Below are 27,531 nucleotides of genomic sequence, written 5' to 3'. Positions count from 1 at the left end.
GTCAGGCATCTCACTAAACATTTACTATGTAGTCCATATGAATTTACAAAAAAAAATTGAACACAAACCTAAACGTCTCGAAGAAGCTCTCTTTTTATTAGATGTAGTTCACTTACTCACTCATGCGGTTCACTCAGTTGATCTACGTGCATAAAAAATAAGAAGTATGAAAAAAGAAAACAAGAACTCGTGCAACTCACTTTGAGTAGTGTCGGGGTTCACTTTTTTCAATGTGAAGTGCATAAGTTTTTCTTGGAAACGATAAAAAAGTAATGAGGTTCGCTTCTCTATAGCATCGCGGTTCACTAACGTCTGATGTGAAGTGCACTCTACTTCCTCATCTTGAAAATTCACATCTGACAAAAAATGAGGAGGTTCGGTTGTCCGTAGGATGCAGTCCGGTCTTCAGTCTTAAGTAGTGCGTTCTGCTTTTTGATGCGGTTCAATTGTCGATTTTTGTGTTCTGAAAAATAGTGTGTGCATTTAGGGAAATTCAAAACAGCTCTTAAACATTAATTAATTAGACAGAGTGTTCTACATGAAAAAGATGCATCTCCTTGATATCTTTCCAACACTGTATCATTTGCATCATTCCATCAAGTGGTTTGGAAGAATTTACAAAACTACGCTTGCTGCCACTCATAGGCAGCCACACCATTTTGAAAATTCATTTAAAACCGTGAGGAATATCAAGAAATGCCCAACATATAAAAGCTCTCCCGATTACACAGATTTCCTACGTCGTATCACATTCCTCATTATGACAAATGGTTAAAAAACGATAGTGAAAATCCTACCGAAAAAATCAAAAAAATTGAAAAACAGAATTCCACGTTTGAGTAAATTTGAAACTTCTCTCAAACCGTAAATAATTAGAGAGTGTAATCTACATGAAAAACGTGTGCCTCGATAATATCATTCCAATGCCATATCACTTGATTCATTCTCACGAGCGATTTAGAAAAAAGTGAAAATACGATCAATACAAGTCGTAGGGTGTCCACAGTTTTCGAAACTTATCTTAAACCGTGAGGAATCTCGAAAAGTGTTCAACACGGAGAAGTTGCACATTCTATAGCTAGCCAATGGTATATTCTACGCCTTGTTTCGACAAAATGTTTAGAAAGTGGAGCGAAAATGGTGCCAAAAATGCGCGTGGAGCTTTCTTCTTCACACTTTGAAGTGCTCATTTGATAGGGGGTGCAATGCAGTCACGTTAACCATGCAGTTCAGAAGTGGTGTCAGAATAGTTATTCTGCACCGAATCTCAAAACATACGGTCTATATATATATCCAATGTCAGAGTAGTTATTTTGCACCCACTATTCTGACATCACTTCAAAACTGTATGGTTAACGCGAGTGCACTGCGTCCCTATCGAACAAGTAGTGCAATGTGAGTAGAAAAAACTGCAAGCATTTTTTCTGCATTGTTTTCGCTCCAGTTTCTAGACCGTTTGTAGGAATGAGGCGTATAATATAGTGTTGGATAGCTGTTGAAAATGCGCATCTTCACCATGTTCAACACCTTTTGGGATTCCTCGCGGTTTAAGAGCAGTTTTGAAAACGTTGGGTACTAGTAGAAAACTGGTCTTATGTTCAGTCCTTTAGTCCCGATTTGGTTTTCGCCCGGGACTAATGTCACCATTAGTCCCGGTTCGAGAAGCTAGGCTTTTGTCCTGTTTCGATAAGATCCGTTAGTCCCGGGTTGAGCCACGAACTGGGACTAAATGTTTGGTGGAAACCGTTCGCCTGATGCGAGTCTCAAACCGGGACTTAAGGGGTCGTGGCGACCGTTCGCCTGCTGGTGGAGCCACGTTAGTCCCGGTTCGTGGCTTAACCCGGGACTAAAGGTCCAAACCTTTCGCATCCCGCGTCGTTTCACGCGATGAAAAACAGAACCATACCGCAAGGGAAGAGTATTCCCTCTTCTATGTTCGTCCCCTCTCCCGCTCTTTTTTCCCTATCTTATTCCATCATGAATGATCCAATCACTCGCTACGGAGAGGTGTTCACACATGGCACGACTAAACTCAACGTCGTCTACACACATGATAGCGCCATGGTGCCGCGTTTTCTTTCCTATTTCGAGGAACGACTTGAAGAGGTGGAGGAGAAAGACAAGTTCATAGGGCTCGATCTCGAGTACACGGCCAATCAAGAAGTTGTTGCCGTCATCCAACTTTGTTTCAATAGAAATGTATGGTCTTCCAATGGACGAGGTATGTTTTGAGGCTTTTCTTTGATCAAAGGTTACGAAAATTGCATATAGGATAGCAATATGTTCCATTGGAATCCTGAAGATCAACTTCACTTTAGTTGTAGTGAAACCGTTTTCCTTGTTGCATATTGGCAAAACCGTGGGAGAACATATATATATATAGGAAAATGGCTCCATACTCCTGAGTGTACGTACTCTCACGTTTAATATACCACATAGATTAACCGACTATACCTCTTTATCATTTTTAATATACTTCATTATTGAATAGTAGATACCCTGAAGTGACTTATGTGAAAAATCTCATTTGAATACCAATATTTTATAATACTTGCACATATACTGCTGTTTTTGTACGTGAAAATGGTATATTGAAATAACTGATAATTCTACTGATACTTTTTACACTATTTGTACTAAGTTATCTTAAAATAATTAATGAGGTATATAAAAAATAAAAATGGGGTATAATACACTCGTAGGTGAGGTATATTAAATTTGGGAGTACATACACTCAGGAGTATATAAAAGGAGTCGTGTATATATATATATATCATACTTAATTTAGGGTTTCTTGATCAATTCATAGGAAATGAAAATTACATAGGATAGCAATATGTTTCATTTGAATCCTAAAGATCAATTTTTCTTTAGTTGTAGTGAAACATTTTTCCTTGTTACATATTAGCAAAACCGTGGGAGAACATATATATATATATATATATGTCATAGTTAATTTAGGGTTATAGGATATGAAAATTACATAGGATAGCAATATGTTGCATTTTTGAATCCTACAAAGATCAATTTTTCTTTAGTTGTAGTGAAATAATTTTCACTGTTGCATATTGGCAAAACCGTGGGAGAACACACACACACACATATAGGAAAAATACATTCTACTACCCAGGGGTAGTTACCCCACGTGTTTCATATACTATCACGCGGGAGTATATATATTAATTTATCATTCTTATTATGTTCATATACTATATATAAGATTTTTTAAAGTAAGTTACATGAAAAAATTACAAGGTGATCCATATTTTTTATTATATTTGTAAAATACGTATATATTTGTATGTAAAAAAGAGCATACACAAAAAATGATACATACTACCACAAAAATAGTATATATACTACCTAAACATGATTATATACTACATACTACGCATACATACTCTCCGATTTGATAGATACTACATACAACATACAAAACACAAGTGGTGGTAACTACCATCGGTGGTACATATATATTAGAAACTCTATTCATCACCCAGGGTGTAGAATAGTTTATTCTTCACCCGAGATAATCTTACGATTAATTTACAAATAAATTAAATTTTAAATACAAATATTTTCATTTATATTGAATCATACGTAAAATTTGACAAAAGGAAAACAAAAATGTAGTTCATAATACCAGAAAAAATTGAATTTTTTGTATTTTTTGCATTATTTTTGTATGTTCGTAATTTTACATGATATAAAATATTTTTATATTGGTTATATTTTTTTACAGTCTCCTTTTACGTATAAAATAAGATAAATTTTACGAAACGTAAAATTAGGGTGCATTGATATTAAAACAGAGGGATGAAGAATAACTATTTCTCACCCAGAATGACGAATAGCGCCACCCTATATGTATATATATATATATATATATATATATATATATATATATATATATATATATATATATATATATATATATATATATATATATACTCTATTAGACAATCCTCACCCAGGTCGATCGACCGATCCGAATTGGGTTGTCCACTGAGCCGTAAGTTTTGTTCTATCCTCGTAGTAATTTTATTGGTCGTTTCTATGGTCCCGAGCTGTTTTTTCGGGGACTGACTTTCGGCCGGCCGCGCGCGAGACGCAGGATCCACCAACCCCGCGTCGTTCGCACCGTTGGATCTTCCATGCAACATTTTCCCCTTCGATGTAGCAAATTTCGGCGTGATGCAACAATTTTTTCAACGGTTGCAACAAAAAACAAAATTTGTAGCAAAAAATATCTACGTGATCGTAGCAAAAGAACGAAGCCGATGGTGCGTGGTAGCAAAAGTCAAACGCCGATTGTAGCAAATATCTACGTGACGTGGTTGCAACTTTTTTAGTGAACGGTTGCAGCAAAAATTAACACGGTTGTAGCAAAAGTAAAAAACAGCGATTGTAACGAAAATCCGACGAACTGGAGTTGCAACCAACCGTGGATACAACTTTTTTAGCGGACAGTTGTAGCAAAAACAAAACGCTTGTAACAAATATGACGCCGGTTACAACAATTTTAGAGAAAAAAGTTGCATGCCAAGTCAGCAAACCGCCGCGCACCACCGACAAGTGTTTCCTTTTTTATATTTTCTCGAGTGAGCGGATAATCTTACAATCCAATAGATCAAGTCGCTGTGGTGGTTACTGGTCGTTTCTATGTTCCCCTGACCAAGTCGCCGCTGGCCCGTTGGCCGCTGCCCTCTGCGATGCGACGTAGTGAAGCCATAGGAGAGCCGCCCAGGCGAGGATGCGGATGGGCGGGCCGAGGGGTCGCCGTGGTTGGCAGCGGGAGAGATCGCCGTGGCGGGCGGCGGGAGTGGTCGTCCTGGATGGAGGCGCCTCGATCATCCCGGCGGGAGAAGGCGGCTGGAGATGGAGCCACCATCCCGGCGGGAGAAGGCGGCTGGAGATGGAGCCACCATCCCGGCATGGAGTTGCCTTGACCGGAGCATGATGCTCGGCCAGCATGGAGGTCCTCAGTTCGTATTCTGAACTCATATTTTATACCCCCTCCCCCCGCCTCTGCTTTGCCCCTGTTCTTAACGCCACAAATTTTGTGGTTCTAGGAATTTCGTTGGGGATCATTTTTCTTTGGGAGCAGTGTTTTTTTAATCTGAAATTGCATGCCCATTTAGTGTTGACTGAATTTGTTTCAGTTGTAAGAGTATCCCATAAACTTACATTCCATTGGCAGACTCTGTATTGCGGTTTTAGAGTTCGTGGCTGGGATCGTGCAATGACAGTGTTTCTTTTTTCAGGACGGGTGTGAGGGGAGGCGCACCCGGCGGTTTCCCTCTGGACTCCTCTCCAAATTTCCGCCGGCGAGAATCCGAGGACAACGAGCCTTCTCCGGTAAGCTTTGTTCTTCCTGATAATGTGCCTCCTCCGGCATCTTTCTCGACGTCAGACCATGGCGTTGGAACTTCGGCCGGCTGTGGCTCCGGTGTAACTCATTGGTGCGTCATCCGGCAATGCACCCATCCTTGTTGACGCCGCCGTGTAATGTTCAACCAATCGAGATGATGACTCCAGATCCCAGCGCCAGATACATACACGTACGTAAACGTGAGAATGGTTATTAAAAAACCGGGTGTAACGGTTCGGTTCTTACTTTGGGTTTGATTGGTTTAGGTTTTATTGGGCTGAGATTTTTTTAGTTTAGTTTTGGTTTGGGTACGTGGAGAAACTAGTTTGGGTATAGTTGGTTATGGGTCTAAACATTTTGGTTATTAACGGTTATAAACTATGGGTCCAAACCGATTTTTAGGCATTGGTTATATGCAATAATCAACTACGACCGAGAACGAGTATCTTTGATCCGCGTGCATGTTGTAATGCACTATGTAATTATGTATTATGGGGAAACAACAGATGAAAATTGGAATTGTTTTCTTGTGCTTTCGTTAAGCAATTTGGTTTTAATACACTTGTTAGTGAGCTTATCAGTCATGGGCATGTTTTTTTTGTCTCTTACTGTGTGTTGACTGTATCTCAAGGATTAATTTGTTTCTAAACTCTTGTAGATGCACTTATGACTTTTCTATGTTATTTGTTTCTTAACATGTCAATTTGTGCAATCATATGTACATTAAAGCAAACTCATGGTTATGTACTGGGTTTAAACCCATGATTATGTTTTTGGTTTAAATTGGTTTGGGTGAAAATATAGTGGATTTGGTTTTGGTTGGGCTAAAAGTGACACTAAATGGGTATGGTTCAAGTATGGTTTTGAGAGATAAATTAATGGGTATAGTTTAAATATGGTTAAAGTATGAAACCATTTTTAGGTTTACATGTACGTTCTCTCTCAAACATGTGTATCTGAATGTTTATGTAGGTAGACACCTTGCTGTAAGCATTGAAAATGAGATGGAATATTTGAAGGTGTGTATGCATGCAATTGTCTGTAGTCATCTCTTTTTCGATGAATGCAGATAAACATTGGGAAATGCCCTATATTATTTTTCTATATGAACTAGACAGCACATCATGATTCGATTTTGATCAAAACATTTTTTGGTCATATGATGACTTGGCTTTATACATTATAAGGATGTGATTTCGTTGTATTTTTTGGTAGCACACTCTTGTGATTTTCTTGTTTCATCTATGTTGGTGCTGAATATGGCAACGAGATCATCTGACTTAGATGAATGTACTGCATAGGGAAGTAGTACGCTCTGCGCCGTCCGTTGGCCATCCGATGGCTGGAATGTAGAACAAGCTCTGTCGCCCAGTTCGTCAGCAAAACTACCGGCCCATGCGGCCCAAAGCCACCATCTGATTACTTTAGAACTTGATCAGTTTTCCTTTTGCTATGGAAGAGCAGCCTGCTGAATCTGATCAGGCACCCCTTTTTCTGATAGAACTAGAAGCAACTAGGTGGAAGACGAGGCTAACACATCCCATCATGATTCTAATTTCAATAAGTAATTTTTCCTGATTTTTTCCTTGTCCTTCTGAAGTTTGATCTAGTTTGATATAGTGGTGAAATCTGTAGATTCCCTGCAAAGTAGTGAAATCTGTAGCTTCAAGAGATACATTGTTGTCCTGTCATGTGATTATTTCGTCATAACAAACATTCAAGAAAGCATGAGCATTTGCCATTCAAATCTGTTCAACTCTGCACATGTACAAGTGACATTCAAATCTTATCAATTCTGCACATGTAGCAGTATAAACTAGAACACTAGTTCAGTTATAGAGAGCTTCTCTCTTGTTCCTCCGAAACCATTCGTGGCCTCGACAGCTCAGCGACGTCGAGGCGCCAGCTCCGCAGCTCGACGGCGTCGGATCTACAACTCCACGGCCTTAACGGCTCCGAGGCTTAGTTGCCTCCACGTTTAGGCGGCGTCACACCCTCGACGGGGTAGCGGCTGGCTCCGCCTCCTTCACGGCTAGGCGGCCTCACGTCCTGCCGAAGCTTGTCGCCCCCGCCGGCGAACCTATGGCCAGGCGAGAGTTTTGTTAGAAGCGAGACGAGAGCTCAGGCTAACGAAAAATCAGTGGGTGCCATAGGATTGGGCCGCTTGAGCGCTTTGGTTGTACCCCAGAGAGAATGTCGTTAGATCGTCAACGGACGGCGCACGGCATACTACTTCCCTATGCAGTACATTCATCTAAGTCAGACGATCTCGTTCCTGAATACGAAGTACTACGAAAGCTTGTCCAAATTTGTAGGTGCCACATATGACAATTGTTATGCCTATTCATTGTACATACACAGTCGTATGAATTGTTCTTCTGATCAATGACAAGTAGGGACTAATCTGGAAATGATCGAGGTACCAGGATTGGCAAGTTCGTGAAGATTTTGTGCCGAAAACAAATATGGTTTTCATTACTGAAGAGGAAGGGTATGACTTTTATTGACAATGTGCAAGCGCAGCGGGTTTTGGTATTACCAAGCTGAAGAGGAAGTCGATGTCGCGTCTCTATGCATGCTCTCGGGAAGGTAATTCTACATTCTACAAGCCCGGGGAGGAACGGAAATGTGTGAAGATGTCCAAGAGGGTTAACTGCAAGGCAGCGGTTAAGATGAAGAAGGGTATGACTTTTATCGACAATATGCAAGAGCAGCGGGTTTTGGTATTACCAAGCTGAAGAGGAAGCCGATGCCGCGTCTCTATGCATGCTCTCGGGAAGGTAATTCTACATTCTACAAGCCCGGGGAGGAACGGAAACGTGCGAAGATGTCCAAGAGGGTTAACTGCAAGGCAGCGGTTAAGATGAAGAAGAAAGGGAAAGAATGGATATATGAGAAAGTACTATTAGAGCACAATCATACTCTGAATCCTGATGCGTGCGAGTTGAAGCACATTCGTTCACACAAGAACAAAGACCCTGTTATCATGGAGCTCATTGATGACCTGGAGACCTGCGACGTTTCTCCTAATGCCACCATGAATGTGTTGACCAGGTTTCATGGCAACCGTGACCACATGTCACGGAGTGAACGTGACCTGCAAAAAAGGTAATTGTGTGACTTTTCATTCTGTGATGCAGCAATACATACTGTAAAGCCTGTGTGGTTGTAACATATTTTGTTGCTTCTGTGAATATGAATTTTAGAAAAGCTGAAAATGTGCGAAAGGAGCGAGCGGATGATGTGAAAAAACTAAAGGCTTTCTTCAGTGAGTGTAGAGCACAAAACAATAAGTTTTATTATGACATAGATCATGACTCCGAGGGCGTTGCGAAGAATATATTTTGGAGTCATGCTAGCTGCCAGGCTAACTATGCTGAGTTTGGTGATGTTGTTACTTTTGATACAACATATAAGTGCACTTTTTACAAAAAGCCGTTAGCGATGTTAGCGATGTTTGTCGGGAGCAACCACCATTTGCAGAATGTCATTTTTGGGTTTGCACTCCTCGGTGACGAGAAGGAGGATACATTTGATTGGGTTTTCCGTACTTTCAAAACGTGCATGGAATATAAGGAACCTCATTGCATACTTACATGTATACTTGGTCTTTTGGTTGCTACGTACATGTCAACTGAAACAACACGGTAAATATTGCTAAATGACTAACATCATCACCTGCAGATCAAGACCAAGCAATGGGAAATGCCCTTCCGGTAGTGTTTCCAAACACTATTCGTAGGCTATGCAGATGGCATGTTTGGCAGAGTCACAAAGATGGACTGAGGGCATTGTTTAACTTGCATGATGGTTTGAAAGAGAAATTGTTGACAGTAATAAATCACCCTCTCACCCCTGTGGAGTTTGAGAAGGCATGGTGGGACATGGTGAATGATTATGGACTCGAATCAGATCCTACAATTGGCAGTTTGTATGATATGCGTGCAAGATGGATCGCCGCATACTTCAAGGATGTTTATTGTGGGAGAATGACATCTACGCAACGCAGTGAGAGCACAAACAGAATTGTGAAAAGAAACCACGTTGACCCTACAACACCTATGCATGTGTTTGCCAGAAAAATGTTCCAAGTTTTGCAAAGGAGAAAAGAAGCAGAAGCCCGAGAGACCATTGAATCACAGGTATGACGTCTCATCTGGCACCATCTTTTAGTATGCCTCATTCTTGAATAAATATGAAACTCTTCGAAACATATTCATTGATGTAGGCCCGACGAAAAACAATAACCAACTACCCTCTGGAACATCAGCTGAGCAGAGTCTATACCCGTGCAGTATTCAGGAAGTACAAAGAAGCATATGTTTATGGAACATCTTTTCTTACAAAGAAAGTTGGCACGGGTCGTTTCCTTGTGCCGTACGGTAGAGACAGGCCAACTTTTTCATGGTCCCAACATGAGTTCAAAGTGGTTTTTGATGAAGAAAACGAAGAATACAAATGTGAGTGCAAGCAGTGGGAGCACACAGGTAAGTAGAGTATGATTTCTCGATTTGTCTAACGCAAAAAATATTAGGATAATGCACATTAGTTTTCTATGTCTGTCATTGCACAGGACTGCTATGCCCACACCTTATCATAGTGATGACAAATGAGCAGATTCAGAGGCTTCCAAGCAAGTATGTGTATAGAAGGTACACAAGGAATGCACGAATTGATCCTCCATATGACAGGAATGACACTCCACCGATGGGACATCAAATAGTGGGAGGCACTTCAATATGCTCAGAGAGGCTTATGCCGTGTTGAAGGAACTTAAGGTGGATCAAAAGCTGGATATGAAAGAGTCATGACCGTGTTGAAGGAACTTAAGGTGCAGGTTTGGGGATTGCCCCCTGATGTCATGACTGTCTTTGATGATGTAGGTTGCAGTGACCCAGCTACCAGCGAGCTAAATAATTAGAAAGCCCCGCCAATCTCCAAAGCGAAGGGTTCTAGATCAGAACCAGGAGCAAGACCCATCATCGGCGCACGAGGGCCAAAGTTGTGCACAAGAGCTTGCAGCAATTGTGGCCTTAAAATGGGTCACAATAGGGCGTCATGCCCGAACCGAAAAGAAAGCTTTGCAATTGGTGGATCCACAACAGCCAGGGGGAGGGGAAGAGGAAGGGGCAGGGGAACTCGTCGCTGTTTAATACATGACGAGGTGGAAGATGAGGAAAATGAGCAGGAACAAGATGATCTGCCTTATGGTGAATCATCTTGTGGTTCAGATGATAGCAATTAGTCCTGGTTTCTATGATTGTCATGACTATGTTGTGCTATTCATTACGACTCATGTATCCCTAGTAGTCTAAAAAGATGTGAGAATGTCGTTATCTCAAAAATCACTGTTCTGACATTTATTTCATATTTGACGTGTGCAGTGATGGGGACATGTATAATTTGCTGGAATCATCTTACTTTTTCCTGAATTATTGGAATTTCAAACTCTCAATTTCATCGTCCAGCTGGGAAAACCTTGGTCTCTACAAAAATTGGTTGAAAAGTCTTGAAATTTCCCAGTTCACTCTTCGCTAGATAATGACTTACTGGCAATTCTTTATGAGTTTTTCTACATACTATTGTTGCTGGTTAACATTAATTAGTTGCCGACATGTGTTTCTATTTCTCCAGCACATTTTTAATTTTGAACTATCATTTTTTAAGATAACCAGCTGAAAAACAAACATTACATCAAAATTTCTGTAGTTACATGAAGTTTTCGTGCGTATGCTAGTTAGTACCCATATTTCGGATTTACATACTAGCTAGTTAGTACTCCAACATGAACATCATACTGCAAAATTATGGTATCTATAAAACCATATTTCGGAATAATCTAATTTTCCACTCGTAGACATCTAGAAAATTTATGAATTTAAGGTTTTGTGCAATATTTTCTGAATAATATTAAGTGGTTGTATGTTGGATGAAAAATGTAGTCAATCCCGACAAGTTCACATTATGAACTTCATGTCACATACTCCCTCCGTTCCTAAATATAAGTCTTTTTAGAGTTTTCACTAGAAAACTACATACAGATGTACATATACATCTTTTAGAATGTAGATTCATCCATTTTGCTCCGTATGGAGTCATCTAGTGACATATCTAAAAATGCTTATATTTAGGAATGGAGGGAGTAAATGAGAGAGTGCATGATGTGCGGCTGCAGCGGTGGAACACATAAAAGTGACTTCGTTATCATTGGTAACATACATTCATTTGATTATAACAACAAGCGTCAAACCAGGCATACACAAGTACTCCTGAGTATATTACAACACGGAAAGAAAGTAATATCCCTTTTGGTTCTAAACATACGAGGAGCTACCTAATTTACATCAAATTTTTCATTTCCTGAACTTCTCTAGTAACTGAGGTAAGGGATTGATTTCATTCAACTCATGGAACAAGATTTAGGACATAACTTCGTCCCTGTACTGACTAGCATTTTCCTACAAGAGATAAATTATGTATTATAATTTATAACTCAAAACAATAACAGAATAACATCATCCAATAACAGGGGAATTGACGACAAATACCGGATTAATGGTACAACACAGTTGACCAACTTCGCCATCATAGTGGTTCTCTTCCTAAGAAAACACTAGGATATTCATCGACACTGTTCTGCGTTTTATTCGCCGTAGACATTTTTTTGGATGGAATCGGGGTGAGCTACATAAATGGAGCATAAAACTGATTGATGTATCTTTTTAGTGGACAAATGTCATTCTAGTAACACGGGAACAAGAAACAATCATTTGTAATCAGCGTTAAAATCAACCAAAAGAAGCCACTTTATTTATTACTTCGTAGCAAACATATTTTAGAAAAACTTAAGACTTTCAAGTAAAAAAGAGTTGAAAACATTAAATCAATTTCATTTTTGATACTGACTTCTAAATGTTGTGGAGTCTGCTCCCATACTTGTATCGAGTTTCCGGACGTAGGTGCTCCGGTGTCTGATCAAACGTAGGGGTGTGTACACACTGAAAGCGCAAAAATTCAAAGGCACAACATGTAACAAGATTCTTAAACACATAATTTCTTAAGAATGTTGTTGTTTCCACAAATGCACCAATGTACCTCGTGCTGACCAACCATCTTTTTCATCGCAGCATCTCGTAGTTGAGGAGACTCTTTCCATGGTTCCATCACATTTTCAGTGATATTTGCTAATCGGGTCAGCGAGCCAGTCGCATCATCTGGTGTCTTGTCAAAGACAATAGGAGGTACATTCTGAATTTGCAAAAAGGCAGAAAGCACGTAACACAACACGCGAATCATACATAATTCTAGGAATTTTACATGAATCGATAACATTAAACCACTCTACCTCATGTTCTTTTGGTGTCTCGTCATAAATAGGAGCACCGAGTCCAGTAAACTCTGAAAAGATTTCGTTACTGGGCTCAGTTTCATACTCGGTGGTATTTGCATAGGGAGTTTGAGGTACCATCGAGTGTAGTCCATTAGTCATGCAAAGAGAGTGCGGCAATGTAAAAAGAATTGACTACTTGATGGAAGATGCACAAGATCACCTTCGTCAGCACTAGTGGAGGAATCCACACGCTCTTCAGCGAAATGTCCTTCATTATATAAGTTGCCCATTTCACCTATAAGGAAGACGATATGGTTACAACTGCATGAAACAAAAAAACCGACATTTTATGAAGAAGAACATACCATTATCATAGCAAGTTTTGCACATGCCATTCCATAGAACTTCGTGGCTGGGATCATTATAGATACACTGTGAATTCCACTGACTACCAAATGTTCCATCTAAAATTTCATCTGTGTGATAAGGCCACCTGTTTAAAAAACATAGGACAATGATAAATAAATTGTAAATGGTGAAAATACCTTAATTTTGGTACCTTGTCGAGATTTCAAAAACCCAGCAGCCATAAGAATCTGAGTGCAACTAAGGTTGCATGTATCTAAAACATTGTCACGCCCCTCATTAAGCATCACATTTCCAGAGTTAGCAACATCAGTTGTGGGGCATGGGTGCTGCCTTTCTTCATGCATATTTGAATCTGTTTCCACACTTGACAAGGGAAATTGAGCGCCAGTCGGAGCAGCCTTTTTGCTTGGTGGTGGTGGTGGTGGCGGTGCGTTCGATCGAGAATCCAGCACTATGCTCTTGATTTCCTCAGCTACCATCATCTGTCGATCACATATGTTCAGGACTAGCCTATGGATGTCGTCATCGCACCTTCGCAACGCCGACATGGCCGCTACCTGTTGTGCCTCAGACAAATGATCAAAGAAACCCGCGAGATGATGATGCATGCTAAGAATAGGTGCAGGGCAAGAAGGATAGGTCCCATATGGAATATCTGAACTGCTTGGAGGAATGCCACCAGTTCGAGGGTCTGCACCCTCCATGTAGCAACTGCCCACCTCACTCCTACAAGTTGTAATATAAAAACACATGTTAGAAGATGTCATCAATGAAATGTATTGCACAATGGAATGGTTGAGAAATTCGCTGGCAAAACACCAAATGTTTCAACCCCGTCAAGAACTTTTTTATCTTGGTCGATCAGACTCAACATTTCCTCCCTCGTAATATTATTTATCCGTGGTGTGATCATGTTATTGGTACAAGGCTGTCCCAACAAATTATCCAAATAATAGACCTATAAAATAAAATACTTTAATAAACTCATGTCTACACTACCAATAGGGTATGATAAAATTTGTTTTGATGGTTGAGTGCAAAGAAGGGATGTGATACTTGTTAGAGTTATAATACAAGTGATGTACCCTTTTGTATTTATCCCAATATATAAGGGGTTTTCCTGCATATAGTCCATAACCTGTACATGTATATATATCGGCCTATGGCCTCATGGGAATACAAGTTGCTTATTCCTAACATGGTATTAGAGCTAGGTTAACTTTTGCACGCCGCAACTCGTGCTGTTGATCCGCTCCTCCTCATCATCCTCGCCGGCGGATCCCGTCCAGAACCGACTCTGCTCTCGCGGCGGTTCCCGGACTTCAGGCGCCAATCCGCTCCTGGATCTCGCCCAGCCTCGATCCCCCAGGATCCAGCGAGAAGCCGTCTCGGATCGCTCTCTGGGAAGGCTGGCCCCTCTTTTTTAGCTTCTGGTGAGAAGGCTCCGTCTCGTGTCAATCTCCACGTGAAGCCACCAGGCTCGAGCAGTACTAGTTCCTGTTGCTCTACGCCGCTGTCTGCTGTGTTCCTGTTGCTGTTTGCACGCACAGGAACCAGGATCCCATCAATCTCTCTCTCACGTTGGAGCAATCAATCTCACGTGAAGGCACCCTCCAGCGAGAAGCCGTCTCGTATCCAAATCCAGACGGGATCCAGATCGAGTGCCTCCACCTGCTGCTGCTCCAAATCCAGACGGGATTCCTGCTGCAGATCCAAATCCAGACGGGATCCAGATCGAGCGTCTCCTCCTGCTTTGACTTCGATCGGGACGCAAGTCGCTGCCTCGTCGTCTGTTTTGCTCCCGTCGGCCCTCTCTGATCTGCAACTCCCGTGAGTTCTAAAAAAAAAATGTCTGCTTCATCCGGCTACGTTGTTGTTCCTCGTTGTCCGGTGATCTTTGATGGCACTAATTACACCGAGTTCATTGGCTTCATGCGCATTCACATGCGTGGCATCCGCCTATGGGGTTTCCTTTCTGGTGAGGTCTGTTGTCCGCCATGTCCGGTTCCTCCCGTGGCTCCCACTCCGCCGACCCCACCGGCTTTTCCTGCGGATGCTACTCAGGCTGCCAAGGATGCGGCTAAGCTTGCTGATGAGGACGCTATCCGTGCTTATGATGAGAAGGTCTTGGCTTATGAGGAGGCTCTTCAGACATATCATGGTGCTCTGTCTGCTTACACCCAGTGGCTTGATGATGATGCTCGTGCTGCAGCTGTTCTCACTGCTAGCGTTCTGCCTCAGTTTGCCTCTGAGTTTCTGGGCCTTCCTACTGTGTTTGAGATGTGGACTCGCCTTCGTCAGCGCTATGAGCCCTCGGGTGATGCCTTATACCTCTCTGTGGTCTGTCAGGAGCATGCTCTTCAGCAGGGTGACTCTACTGTTGATGACTTCTATGCACAGAGTTCTGCTATCTGGCGCCAGCTTGATTCTCTCCGCAGTGCTGGTTGTCGTACTTGCCCCTGTTGCCAGGCTGTCCAGGCCGACTTGGAGTTTCATCGCGTCTACGAGTTCCTGTCTCGGCTCCGTAAGGAGTTTGAGCCCCGGCGTGCTCAGTTGTTTGCTCGTGGCCGTATTTCTCTCATGGAGGCGCTTTCTGAGATTCGTGCTGAGGAGACTCGCTTACGTGGTGCTGGTTTGCTGGAGGTTCCCTCGGTGCTCGCTGCTCGGACTTTTTCTACGCCACCTGCTGCACCGACCCCTTCTCGCTCGAGTGCTCCGCCGCTCTTGCCCACTCCTTCTGGCGGCTCAGGTCGCCCCCGTCCACATTGCAACTACTGCAACAATGATGGTCATATTGAGCCCCACTGCTACACGAAGAAGAAACACTTGCGCAAGGCGCAGTCATCATCTACAGCGACTTCGTCATCTACCTCGACAGCTTCAGCCATCGCTTTGACTGAGCAGGATATTCTGAGACTTAAGCGTCTGCTCGCTGCTTCAGGTTCTTCCTCAACGGGTACTGCTGGTTCTGTGACTGAGGCTTCCCGCACTGAGCAACCACCTTCTACACAGTCAGATACATCCCCATGGGTTCTGGACTCTGGAGCTTCCTTTCATATGACTTCTAATTCTTCCACTCTGTCCTCTCTTCGTTCGCTTGATTCTCCTGTTCATGTCCTCACCGCTGATGGTACTCCCCTTCCTGTCGTTAGTCGAGGCACTCTTACCACTCCTTATTCTGTTCCCGATGTTGCTCATGTTCCTCGACTTACCATGAATTTGTTTTCCGCTGGTCAACTTGCTGATTCTGGTTGTCGTGTCATCCTTGATCTTGACTCTTGTTCTGTCCAGGACCGTCGCACGCACACTCTGGTTGGGGCTGGTCCTCGCCGCCGTGATTCTGAGGGTCTTTGGGAGTTGGACTGGCTTCATGTTCCTTCCGCTGCCCATTCTATCGCCAGTTCTTCCGCTTTGGTCGCCTCGGCTACTGGTTCTTTCCAGCAGTGGCATCATCGACTTGGTCATCTGTGTGGTTCTCGCTTGTCGTCGTTAGTTCGTCGAGGTCTTCTGGGGTCTGTCTCAGGAGATGCCTCATTAGAGTGTCAGGGTTGTCGTCTTGGCAAGCAGATTCAGTTACCATATCCACATAGTGAGTCAGTGTCTAAGCGTCCTTTTGATTTAGTCCATTCCGATGTATGGGGTCCGGCTCCCTTCGCTTCGAAAGGGGGTCATAAATACTATATTATTTTCATAGATGACTTCTCTCGTTACACATGGCTTTATTTCATGACTTCTCATAGTGAGGTGTTGTCCATTTATAAGCGTTTTGCTGCCATGGTTCATACTCAGTTCTCTTCTCCCATTCGTCTGTTTCGTGCTGACTCTGCTGGCGAGTATATCTCTAAGATGTTGCGTGGTGTTCTTGCTGAGCAAGGGACTCTCTCTCAATTCTCTTGTCCTGGTGCTCATGCTCAGAATGGCGTGGCTGAGCGCAAGCATCGTCATCTTCTTGAGACGGCTCGTGCATTGATGATTGCTACCTCTCTCCCGCCTCATTTTTGGGCTGAGGCCGTCTCCACCTCCACCTATCTCATCAATTTCCAGCCTTCCGCTGCTCTACAGGGTGGTGTTCCTTTCGAGCGTCTTTTTGATCGGTCTCCCGATTATTCGACGCTTCGCTTGTTTGGTTGTGTTTGCTATGTTCTTCTTGCCCCCCGCGAACGCACCAAACTGACCGCTCAGTCTGTTGAGTGTGTCTTCTTAGACTATAGTGATGAGCATAAGGGCTATCGTTGTTGGGATCCTATCGGTCGTCGGATACGTATCTCTCGGGATGTGACTTTTGATGAGTCTCGTCCCTTCTACCCACGCCCATCTTCGTCGACTTTTTCAGTGGAGGATATCTCTTTTCTCACTTTTCCTGACACGCCTATCACACTCGTCGAGCCTTTGCCTACTCATTCCGCTCCCTCTGCTTCTCCACCTCCAGTCGATTTGTCGCCACCATCTTCCACGGTCTCCTTGTCTAGCATGTCACCGGATTCTACACCTTCATCTCCGGTGACTTCTTCGTCGCCACTCTCCGATTCTACTTTAGCGATTCCTCCTTCCATTGTTCCATCTTTTCCTCAGTGTTACACTCGTCGTTCACATTCTGTGGATGCCTCTTTGGATGTGTCGTCATCCTTGTCTCAGCCTACTTATGGCTTGCATTCTCGTCCTCGTCCGCCTGTTGATCGCTTAGGATTTTCCACCGCTGGAGCTACTGTTCTTGAGCCGACTACTTATCATCAGGTTGTTGTTCATCCTGAATGGCAGTTTGCGATGGCTGAGGAGATTGCTGCTCTTGAACGCACAGGTACGTGGGATCTTGTTTCCCTTCCTCCTGGAGTCCGTCCCATCACTTGTAAGTGGGTCTACAAGGTAAAGACTCGCTCCGATGGTTCTCTTGAGCGTCACAAAGCTCGTCTTGTGGCTCGTGGTTTTCAGCAGGAGCATGGTCGTGATTATGACGAGACTTTTGCTCCTGTGGCTCATATGACCACTGTTCGTACACTTCTTGCCGTGGCCTCTACACGCCACTGGTCTATCTCTCAGCTTGATGTTAAGAATGCTTTTCTTAATGGTGAGCTGTGTGAGGAGGTGTACATGCAGCCTCCACCTGGGTATTCTGTTCCTGATGGCATGGTATGCCGTCTTCGTCGCTCTCTCTATGGCCTTAAGCAAGCCCCCCGAGCCTGGTTTGAGCGTTTTGCCTCTGTGGTGACTGCCGCTGGTTTTTCACCCAGTGTTCATGATCCAGCATTGTTTATTCACCTTTCTCCTCGTGGTCGGACTCTTCTTCTTCTTTATGTTGATGACATGGTCATCACTGGGGATGACCCTGAGTATATTGCCTTTGTCAAGGCTCGTCTTAGTGAGCAGTTCCTTATGTCTGATCTTGGACCTCTTCGCTACTTTCTTGGGATTGAAGTCTCTTCTACCTCTGATGGCTTTTTTATATCCCAAGAAAAGTATATCCAGGATCTTCTTGCTCGTGCTGCTCTTACTGATGAGCGCATTGTTGAGACTCCTATGGAGCTCAATGTTCACCTCTCTGCTACTGATGGTGATCCCCTGCCTGACCCGACGCGCTATCGTCATCTTGTTGGCAGTCTTGTTTATCTAGCTGTCACTCGTCCGGATATTTCTTAACCGGTTCATATTCTGAGTCAGTTTGTCTCTACTCCCACATCGGTTCACTATAGTCATCTCCTCCGTGTTCTCCGATATCTTCGGGGCACAATCTCTCACCGTTTATTCTTTCCTCGCTCCAGTTCTTTACAGCTTCAGGCCTATTCGGATGCTACGTGGGCTAGTGATCCTTCAGATCGCCGTTCACTTTCTGCTTACTGTGTTTTTTTTGGTGGTTCTCTCATTGCTTGGAAGACGAAGAAACAGATTGCAGTTTCCCGTTCGAGTGCAGAGGCTGAGTTGCGAGCGATGGCTCTTTTGACGGCAGAGGTGACTTGGTTACGGTGGTTACTTCAGGATTTTGGTGTTTCTGTCACTACACCGACTCTGCTCTTATCTGATAGTACAGGTGCTATTAGCATTACGCGCGATCCTGTGAAGCATGAGCTCACCAAGCATATTGGTGTTGATGCTTTCTATGTGCGCGCTGCTGTGCAGGATCAGGTTGTTGCTCTTCAGTATGTGCCTTCCGAGTTACAGTTGGCGGATTTCCTGACAAAGGCTCAGACTAGAGCACAACATGGTTTTTATCTCTCCAAACTCAGTGTTGTTCATCCACCATGAGTTTGAGGGGGGGGGGGTGTTAGAGTTATAATACAAGTCATGTACCCTTTTGTATTTATCCCAATATATAAGGGGTTTTCCTGCATATAGTCCATAACCTGTACATGTATATATATCGGCCTATGGCCTCATGGGAATACAAGTTGCTTATTCCTAACAATACTCACAACTAAGAACAACACACAACCATGAATAGAGGGGCTGGTGGTATTGGTCTTCTTCGAGTGCCATGATTTACAGGCATTCACAATGCCATCAAAGATTAATTGAGCCCAATTTATCAAGCGCAGCTTACTGATGTCCTCCGTTAATGCAGCCTCCTTTCCTGTGATGTAATCACAAGTCCCTGGCAATAGTAACTTGTTCAGGAGGATCATCACGAAGCACCTGATTGTGAAATCATCACCCTCTCCATCTTTCTCAATCTGCGCAATCAAATCTTGCACCTTCACATCTTCACTTTTATCGACGCCAAGCTTCCTCTCCAGTTTGCATAACGCTTTCTTTTGGATGTGTTTACTGGGTACATCTATGTTTGTACCTCTATCCGGCAACCCAAGAACACATTGGATGGAGTGTGTAGTAATTTTCAGGCGCTTATCAATTGCAATTTCCAAGGTTAACGTACTTGGATCCAGCCTATCCATGAGGAACATCAATAACTTGGTGTTCTCAAGACTTTTCAGTTTCATGTCTAAAAAAACTCCAAAGTCATATTCCTTTAGCTTATCTTTTGCAGCTTTAGACAAGCTTTTCTTCGCCAACACAATCTGGTTGGGAGCACACTTATAGTTTGGGCACATCTTTTTATAACTATTAATATTATCCTGATCACAAAACAAAAATTATAACAAAATAAGGTTCGACCACCAGCTGGAAGTCACCACATCGTTGGGACATTACAACGGCATAACACAAATATGAACATAGTAGAAACAACAGACCTGACAACATTTTACCTTTTTGGACTTCCTATTAGCAGCTTTCGAGGCCTTGGTCACACGGGCTGGCGGGTGAACAAAATCATCATCGCTCGGTGTGGCTGCCCTTTCCTTTCTTTTAATAGCCACATTCTTGTCTGAAAACAACATGATCTTTTGAGGACCTTCTTAGGTTTTGACGACGAGGGACAGAGAAAGATATGGCAGGCTGACTGGCACAAGAGGTAGCTCCATCAACATTAGCATAAGTACCTTGATGTCCACCTATTGCCCCAATATTGTCCGTACAGACATGTAACCTTCTGGTAGTGCATGTAGATTTCATCACTCTATGCACAGAAAAAGGAAGATAAATTAGATGCTTCAAAGACATGTACATTCTGTTAGGACAAAGTATGGATGTCGGTCTAATTAAGTTTATGGAAACAGAACAAATCATACCTAATCTATTTAACACTACATATTGTAGGTCAGGATATATTAGGTTATATACCAGTTATGGTTTTCTGCATCATTCTGCGCGGCAGATTTAGCACTGCATTTTCTGAGTCATAAAGTAGTAACACAGAGAGAGGAAAATAATAACACAATTAACTTAATGATCGAAATTAGCAGATAATACAAGAACAAAGGTAACCATAAATTTTTGATTGTATGTAATGTAATCAGTAGATGATATGAGAGCAAAGGGAACCTTAAAATTTCCAGTTCAGAACCCAAATACATTTTGTAGGATGAAATTCAGGTAACTAAAATTCTTTACTACATCTAACCATATCTGGACAATAATTGGAGACATACACATGCAAATTTACGGAGAGGGGGCGATACGGAAGAGCCCCAGGGGCGAAGGCCTGGTTGCGGTCTGACGTGGTGGATGGAGATGCAGACCGCATCAAAAAGGAAACAACCACTGCTTACTCTGCAGCAAATCGACGATAACCTGTCACTGTGAAAGAATTGAAGAATGTTTCTAAGAATGTAAACTTATTTGAACATGTTTGTAGATAATTGGAGACTAAAGTAGAACCAGGGGAGGACGGCGCCGTCAGAATGGAGCAACCCGGTGGCGATCACCCAATGCATGCAGCACCGCGGCGATGACCACCAACCGCTCACGGCTGTACCACGAGCAACCAGGCACAACGCTCGTCTAATCCCTAGGGTACCTGCTGATGAGAATAAAACGGGGAGGTGGACCGTATGAACGACGACCGTCGGCGAGCACCGCCGGTCACTTGCCATCGAGAAAAGCCCGCCGTCAGCACGTCGTGTTTCACCTCGCGCTCTTCGCCGTCGACAACAGATATTTTTTGTAACCTGAAACCGATCTAATCCGATCATAAAATCACGGAAACGCTAGCTATCTATCTCCTAAACGGTTAGCACACGTACCGTGGCGGCTGGTAAACCCACGTACGGCGTCTCCCCACTACCTCGTTATTAGGGGATTAATATGGCATGCCCACTTGATTTCCCTTGTTAATACTAGTAATGGTGCACGTGCAAATGCACGTATCATCAGATGCATCAAATTTATTTATAAAATTAAAAAAACCTTATTCTATTTTCTAGATAGTAATAATTTGTATGAGTTATTCACGTACATCAATAATATATATAGATAAAAATTGATCTTAATATTGTTATATTTTACGTTATGTATGTCACGCGTAGCATATGATTCTTGTGACAAATGTCACATTATATCTACACTTTAAATAAAACCCACATGACTCATACTCAAATTTCAGGTGCATATATTTATCATTGTGATTAATTCAGTATACAAAAAGGTTCATCACCCCTTGACAAATCTCTAGGAAAAAGGTGACCGTGTGATTCAGTTGCCTCGTTGTTTCTTCGTCCTTGTGCTTGTATCTTTCCCTACATTGGTTAGTCTTACTATAGGTACTGTTACATTGATGGTCTCTCCACCGTCCCCTTCGGGTGTGCCTTTAGATCAACAATGGTTGTTTAGCCCCATCATCATCGTACTCACCATCGCTTTGCCATCATCTATGCACCTTCCCCTACCTTGATTAGACAATCTTTGATAAGGTTTGTGTCACTTACTATACCCACTCCGCCCGCCTCTTAACTTACATTTGGCTCTTATTGCTGCGATTGGACCCGTCTAGCATCATCTAAGTACTTGCCCATGCACACCTAATATGTCAAAAATGTAATGTAGTTACAGTCACTTATTCCATCCTCTTCACCCATTCTTCTTGGTTATCAATACATAACACTTTGGTGTGACAAACACTCTTACAAAGCAATCGTATTTTTAAAATTCTAGAAGCATTTAAAACCTTAGAAAAATAAAATCAAACTCATATATCTCTCATTCAACACGCAACCCTCTTGATTTATATTTCATGCATGTGTAAAACCTTATACATCCTACCTAGAAATAAGAGAATGGAGTTATTTACTTCCTTGCTTTGTGTATGGAATCTAAACAGGAATCAAGACACAGAACCAACAAAATTATCGCCATTAATAACTTATTGGGAATGTTAGTTTTTGTGTAAAAGTTGGACCAAATTAAGAAATCTGGATGGTATGCAAGGGATCACCGAACCTCGCTGCCATTTGAGTAAGCCGGGGCCTAGCTTTAAATATCGACACCACCGGTTAAAATTCAGATGAAAAGTAAGATCGTGGGACTCACTAACTCATGTGTGTTTAGGTTAAGCCACTCCCCAATTTTGTGCCCAAGGCTATCTATCTCCAGGTCTACTACATCTAAGTAAGATCGTGCAAATAGTTTTAAAAAAAGTAAGATCGTGCAAATAGAAAAACTATGATCTTCAAATCTGTTGTGAACATTACCTACACAGCGACTTCACTGTGGCAGGAATTAAAACAGTATTTTCATTTCTATAAGTACGTACTCCAGATTTAACATGTATGGAAACAACAGAAAGCACCACGGGCAAAAAAAGCAACACCATGGAAATCTGTTACAAGATCACAAACAGCGGTAATCTGACAACCAAAGCAGACTAACAAATAATCCATAAACACGACGGCAAGCAGAAAACATCACCACATAAAAGAGAGGCAAAATATAACCAGGACACTAATTTTTTCACATGATATTGTTCCAGTAGTTTACAAACCATTGGATCGAATTCCCTATGGTTCTGCAGCTACGAACAGCTAACTGTAAGGCGTGAATTCAACTAATGACATGAAGCAATGGTAGAAAGAGAAGTAAGCGCAGATTTCAGCAACAAAATCAGCCAATGACCGGAAGAAGCATATCTAAATCACATTAAATTAGATGGATTTCTTACTAACAAAAGGATATCTACCAGATAAATTGAGGAGTAATTCTCAGAAAGAAAAAAAGAAAAGAGCAGAGTTTATGCCATATGCTCTCATGTGGAAGGAGTTTGATCTCACCGAGCACCATCTTGACACAATTTTGAGAATTAGCTGAATTTTGTGGCTTTGCGATTCTGAAATCTACAGTTTCACATTGGCTGGTTTTGCTGCCAAAACATATGTATGTGGTTTTGTGAATGGATATGATTTCACATATTTAGACACTGAATAGCAGACAGATAAGAACAAAGAATTTTTTCCTTAGCCAAGCTGCAGCTTGCAGTGGGCAATTCTCATGTTCTTTTGTTCGGAACCTTCCCTCAACAAATATAAATCCATCCTTCATTGGATTTGCTTGTTATTTATGGGACCTCCATTGGTTAAGTTCCAATGACTACTGACAGATGTATATGACAAGGCCAATTCATTTGTAGATCCTGCTTTAGTGTCCCAGATAGGTTATCTTTTCCAACTTGAACGTTCATAGCTAGAGTAAGGTCAACTATGTCATTTAGAAACAGAGACAATAGATCCTTAGGAAAAAAGGTAAAGAAATCAAAAGAAGAAAAAAGACACGCATTAGAAATTTATTTCTAAGTAACATAATAGTATGATGGAACCTAAAACATAATGAAATGAAAATAGAACATGCATGATAAATAACTTTTGGCATGAAAGCACTGATACATTTGGGTGGAAAACGGCAAAGCATTATTCTTTGTTTTTGTGGTTATAATGATCTTCCACAGAAGTCATAAACGCAAACATATACCTGGACTTATCATTTTCAGCGATTTTCTCTAAGGGATCAAGAATAGAATTATCAGTTCCATAGGAGTTAGCATTCAACAATGACCAAGGCGGCATGTAACAGGCATACTACAGAAAAAAAAATCGACATCTACTTTGGCAAAGAACACCAAAACCGGAACTACCACTTACTACAGAGTGGAAACTTTGTTGCCCCGTACGCAGTAACCAATAATTTCCTTAGCCCGCTTTTGGTTCAAGCAAATCTGAAATTAGTTGGCATTTCCCCTCTGCAAGCGGCGCATAAATTTTGGCATGAAAGCAGATCATACTGATACATTTAGGTGGACAACGACACAGGAATATTCTTTTGTTTTCTGGTTTTCATGATCTTCCATGGATTTCAGAAGCACAAATTACCCATGGACTTCTCATTTTCAGCGATCTTCTCTAAGGAATGACAACATCAACATATCAGCATTCAGGAATAAAATTATGAGTTTCATAGAAGTTAGCATTCAGCAATGACCAAACCGGCGGCAAGTAACATGCATACTACAGGAAAATAACCAGCATCTAGTTTGGCATAGAACACCAAAACGAACTACCAACCTGGCCCTTAGCCCTTTTCTGGTTCAAGTAAATCTGAAATTACTTGGCATTTCCCCTCTGCAAGCTGCCGCATAGTCTTCAGCAAGGTGTGGAGCAGCTTCCTGGTGAGGGCATATGCACTTCTTCATGAAATACTTGTCGGACCTCGTGACTGCAGTATAGAAGCTCCAGTCGCAATCGAGCAATCCATTTTCCTTGAGAAACTTCAGAACATAGTACCGGGGCTTGAGCCGGCCCTCCAGGCTGTAATAGAGCATTACCGGGCGATGAGCAATGTACCCCGGTTCCAAGCCCACCTCAGAGACCAGGAACTCGAACCTGCACCGCAGGGTGTCCTTTGACCTATTGAGCAGCATTGGAGCCATAGACAAAGCAGCGACCACCTCGGCATCCGACCAACTGAACGCCTTCTTCAGGTGGTCCACTTTGGCGGTGATCTACTCCTAGCTGAGGAATGCGACGGCCTGCAGCGCGACCCTGAAAATGCCGGAGCCACGGGGCACGCCCAGACGTTCGGCGCACGCCACCATTGCCCGGACGCGTTCCGGCTTGTAGCCGAGCAACCTCGGCTCGCAGACTCACAACTTGGCGATATCGCAATCACCTAGCCCGCACTCCCGCAGGAAGACGACATTTGGATTGATCACCTTGTCCAGGTCCGACGAGAGAAGGTAGGATGAGCGCCGGAGCGCGCGGCGGATGCTGTCCAGGGAGCCGAAGAGGGGCAGGTAGTAGTGCATCTTGGAGACGACGGATGTGTAGCGGAAGCGGCTGTCGGCGAGCGAGACGAAGCGGGCGATGTCGGGACGCGACAGGCCGAGGCCGGTGAGCCCGGCGACGACGGGGGCCAGGGCGGAGATTTGGGCAGGTGGCGGCGAGGCGGAGGAGCGGTGAGGGACTTGAAACGGCGGATACGGCGGGTGGGCGAGGCGAGCGGGCGGCGGCGCCAGGTGCGCGAGGCGAGCGGGGGCGAGGCCGAGCGGGCGGCGGCGCCAGGTGCGCGAGGTGAGCGGGGGCGGGGCCGAGCGGGCGGTTCCAGAACGGGGTGGGAATTAGAGTGGTCGGTTTCGTTAATAAAAGATTAGTTTCGTTAATGACTGTTTTAGACCCTTGATAATACAATCAGACGGTCTAGATCTGTAATTGGATCTGCCCTCTCGTGCTTTTAATAGTACAGATGATAACACAATCAGACGGTCCGGATCTGTACTTGGATCTGCCCTCTCGTGCTTTTAATAGTACAGATACAAATAGAGTGGTCGGTTTCCTTAACGAAAGATTAGTTTCGTTAATGACGTTTTTAGACCTTGATAACACAATCAGACGGTTCATATCTGTAGTTGGATCTGTCCTCTTGTGCTTTTAATAGTACAGATATGGCAGGCCCACTTAATACTGTATTACGATTCCTATACCAGTTGCATGCACTTCCGAAAAAAGGCATCGGATCATATTTGAAGGAGTCTATATTTTATTCAGAACGCTACTTTTTTATATGTACTTCCTCCTTATAAATGTATGTATAACTGAAATCTCTTGTTCCCTCAAAATAAAGGGAAATGATTAGGATCATCCGACAGAACTCATGCGTTCGTCCGTCGCCTACATGGTCGTTGGATCCGATTCTAATCAAATCGCTACGGGCAACATAATAATTAGACTAGTTTTATTGCCACAATTTACGCAAAGAAACATTTTATTTCCAGGAGATTTCAACAACTATAAACACATGTAACTACATTAATATTTCGTCATGTGTAAAACATCCTCATGTGTAAAACACTAGCTGAGGGAGCAACATCCTCATGTGTAAAACACTCCATCCCCGTGCATTCGTTGTTCGGCCTCGTATTCCTATGCATAACAGTATATTCTTTGTGTTAGATTAACTAAAATCATATGTTATTTTCTCTATTTCTTTTCCTACGAATTTTGCACCAATCGATTGTACATTTAGGCATTGCAACATCACCTGACAGACGACGAATATGGCCAGCAACCAGGTGTTCATGTACAAGTGAACCAACATCAAAATGTAGGGTGTCGCCATGATTGATTCTGTATATACTTGCAAACATCTCCCATTCTCCACTCAGGTAGTATTTTCGTCCACGCTTTCGTACTTCAAACTCGTACCATTCACCCGTTGGCGTCATCTGCAATTTCATCTCACTTCTCCAGAAACGAGTCAAATGGTCTCCAAGTTTGCATGGAATCACCTATCCATTGAATGAAAGGTTAAACATGATTAAAGTTTGACTAATACAAAAGCACTGATTAGTAATTTGCATGGCTTACCATTGTACACTTGAACTGTCTCGATATTGGCAGCGAAATTTGGGCGAAACCGAGACCACGAGCACATAATCCCATGGAGTATTTACACACCTGGCACACTCTCTCTTGCTCATGGTCGGCCATTGTCAATAACTTATAGATGCTACCACTTATCTCTTCTATATATACTAGCCAAAACCATCGGACGAGATTAATTTGATACATGCAAAACAGCCAAAACATGGTTGGCCTTTCATTTCTACTAAATGCCCGGTGTACCGAGTCAATATGACATATTCATAGATCTA

At 42.8% G+C, this 27,531-nt stretch overlaps 3 protein-coding genes across 14 annotated transcripts; 1 reads left to right on the top strand and 2 right to left on the bottom strand.

The window, feature by feature from the left end:
- Nucleotides 1-7,087: 7,087 nt before the first annotated feature.
- LOC123404253 lies at nt 7,088-24,710 on the bottom strand. 11 transcript variants are annotated; one of them, XR_006611699.1, is made up of 12 exons: nt 21,279-24,710; nt 21,050-21,170; nt 20,501-20,577; nt 20,267-20,385; nt 13,261-13,796; nt 13,067-13,177; nt 12,922-12,996; nt 12,717-12,769; nt 12,467-12,619; nt 12,308-12,369; nt 11,920-12,055; nt 11,573-11,829 (listed from the first exon to the last, which is right to left on the bottom strand). XR_006611699.1 is itself a non-coding variant. In XM_045098170.1 (10 exons), the coding sequence occupies exons 4-9, from the start codon at nt 13,772-13,774 to the stop codon at nt 12,280-12,282; spliced, it is 996 nt and encodes a 331-aa protein (XP_044954105.1). In that variant the 5' UTR covers nt 13,775-13,796; nt 20,267-20,385; nt 20,501-20,577; nt 21,050-24,710; the 3' UTR covers nt 7,851-8,468; nt 12,278-12,279. The 11 variants fall into 11 exon arrangements, 4 of the variants coding, with proteins under 4 accessions (XP_044954105.1, XP_044954104.1, XP_044954107.1 ...); XR_006611702.1 differs by lacking the exons at nt 11,573-11,829; nt 11,920-12,055 and adding exons at nt 7,088-7,451; nt 7,911-8,468 and having other exon boundaries at nt 21,050-24,710; XR_006611704.1 differs by lacking the exons at nt 11,573-11,829; nt 11,920-12,055 and adding exons at nt 7,851-8,024; nt 8,102-8,468 and having other exon boundaries at nt 21,050-24,710.
- On the top strand, nt 8,390-10,826 carry LOC123404255 (protein FAR1-RELATED SEQUENCE 5-like). Of its 2 annotated transcripts, XM_045098174.1 has the most exons (5): nt 8,390-8,479; nt 9,056-9,513; nt 9,600-9,858; nt 9,945-10,149; nt 10,255-10,826. In XM_045098174.1, the coding sequence occupies exons 1-4, from the start codon at nt 8,431-8,433 to the stop codon at nt 10,136-10,138; spliced, it is 960 nt and encodes a 319-aa protein (XP_044954109.1). In that variant the 5' UTR covers nt 8,390-8,430; the 3' UTR covers nt 10,139-10,149; nt 10,255-10,826. The 2 variants fall into 2 exon arrangements, with proteins under 2 accessions (XP_044954109.1, XP_044954108.1); XM_045098173.1 differs by having other exon boundaries at nt 9,945-10,826.
- Nucleotides 24,711-24,814: 104 nt separating the features above from the next.
- Nucleotides 24,815-25,947, bottom strand: LOC123405336 (the record flags this gene model as incomplete). The annotated part of the gene is made up of 1 exon (XM_045099063.1): nt 24,815-25,947. A coding segment is annotated over one exon (423 nt), but the record flags the coding sequence as incomplete, so codon positions are not given.
- Between the last annotated feature and the right edge of the window lie 1,584 nt (nt 25,948-27,531).

This window comes from Hordeum vulgare, chromosome 6H (genome assembly GCF_904849725.1).
Source record: "Hordeum vulgare subsp. vulgare chromosome 6H, MorexV3_pseudomolecules_assembly, whole genome shotgun sequence".
NCBI classification, from domain to species: domain Eukaryota; kingdom Viridiplantae; phylum Streptophyta; class Magnoliopsida; order Poales; family Poaceae; genus Hordeum; species Hordeum vulgare.
Note: the sequence above shows the minus strand (reverse complement) of the source record. Positions and strands in the feature narration are given on the sequence as shown.

Excerpts from the sequence above, each read along its gene's own strand:
- LOC123404255 (XM_045098174.1), top strand. The coding sequence starts at position 8,431 with ATGGCAACCGTGACCACATGTCACGGAGTGAACGTGACCTGCAAAAAA. Across the intron at positions 8,480-9,055 it reads GAACGTGACCTGCAAAAAAG|ATCAAGACCAAGCAATGGGA; the intron begins GTAATTGTGTGA and ends CATCACCTGCAG. Across the intron at positions 9,859-9,944 it reads CAAGCAGTGGGAGCACACAG|GACTGCTATGCCCACACCTT; the intron begins GTAAGTAGAGTA and ends GTCATTGCACAG.
- LOC123404253 (XM_045098169.1), bottom strand. The coding sequence starts at position 13,774 with ATGGAGGGTGCAGACCCTCGAACTGGTGGCATTCCTCCAAGCAGTTCA. Across the intron at positions 12,997-13,066 it reads CAAAACTTGCTATGATAATG|GTGAAATGGGCAACTTATAT; the intron begins GTATGTTCTTCT and ends TCTTCCTTATAG. Across the intron at positions 12,620-12,716 it reads AGACACCAAAAGAACATGAG|AATGTACCTCCTATTGTCTT; the intron begins GTAGAGTGGTTT and ends TTGCAAATTCAG.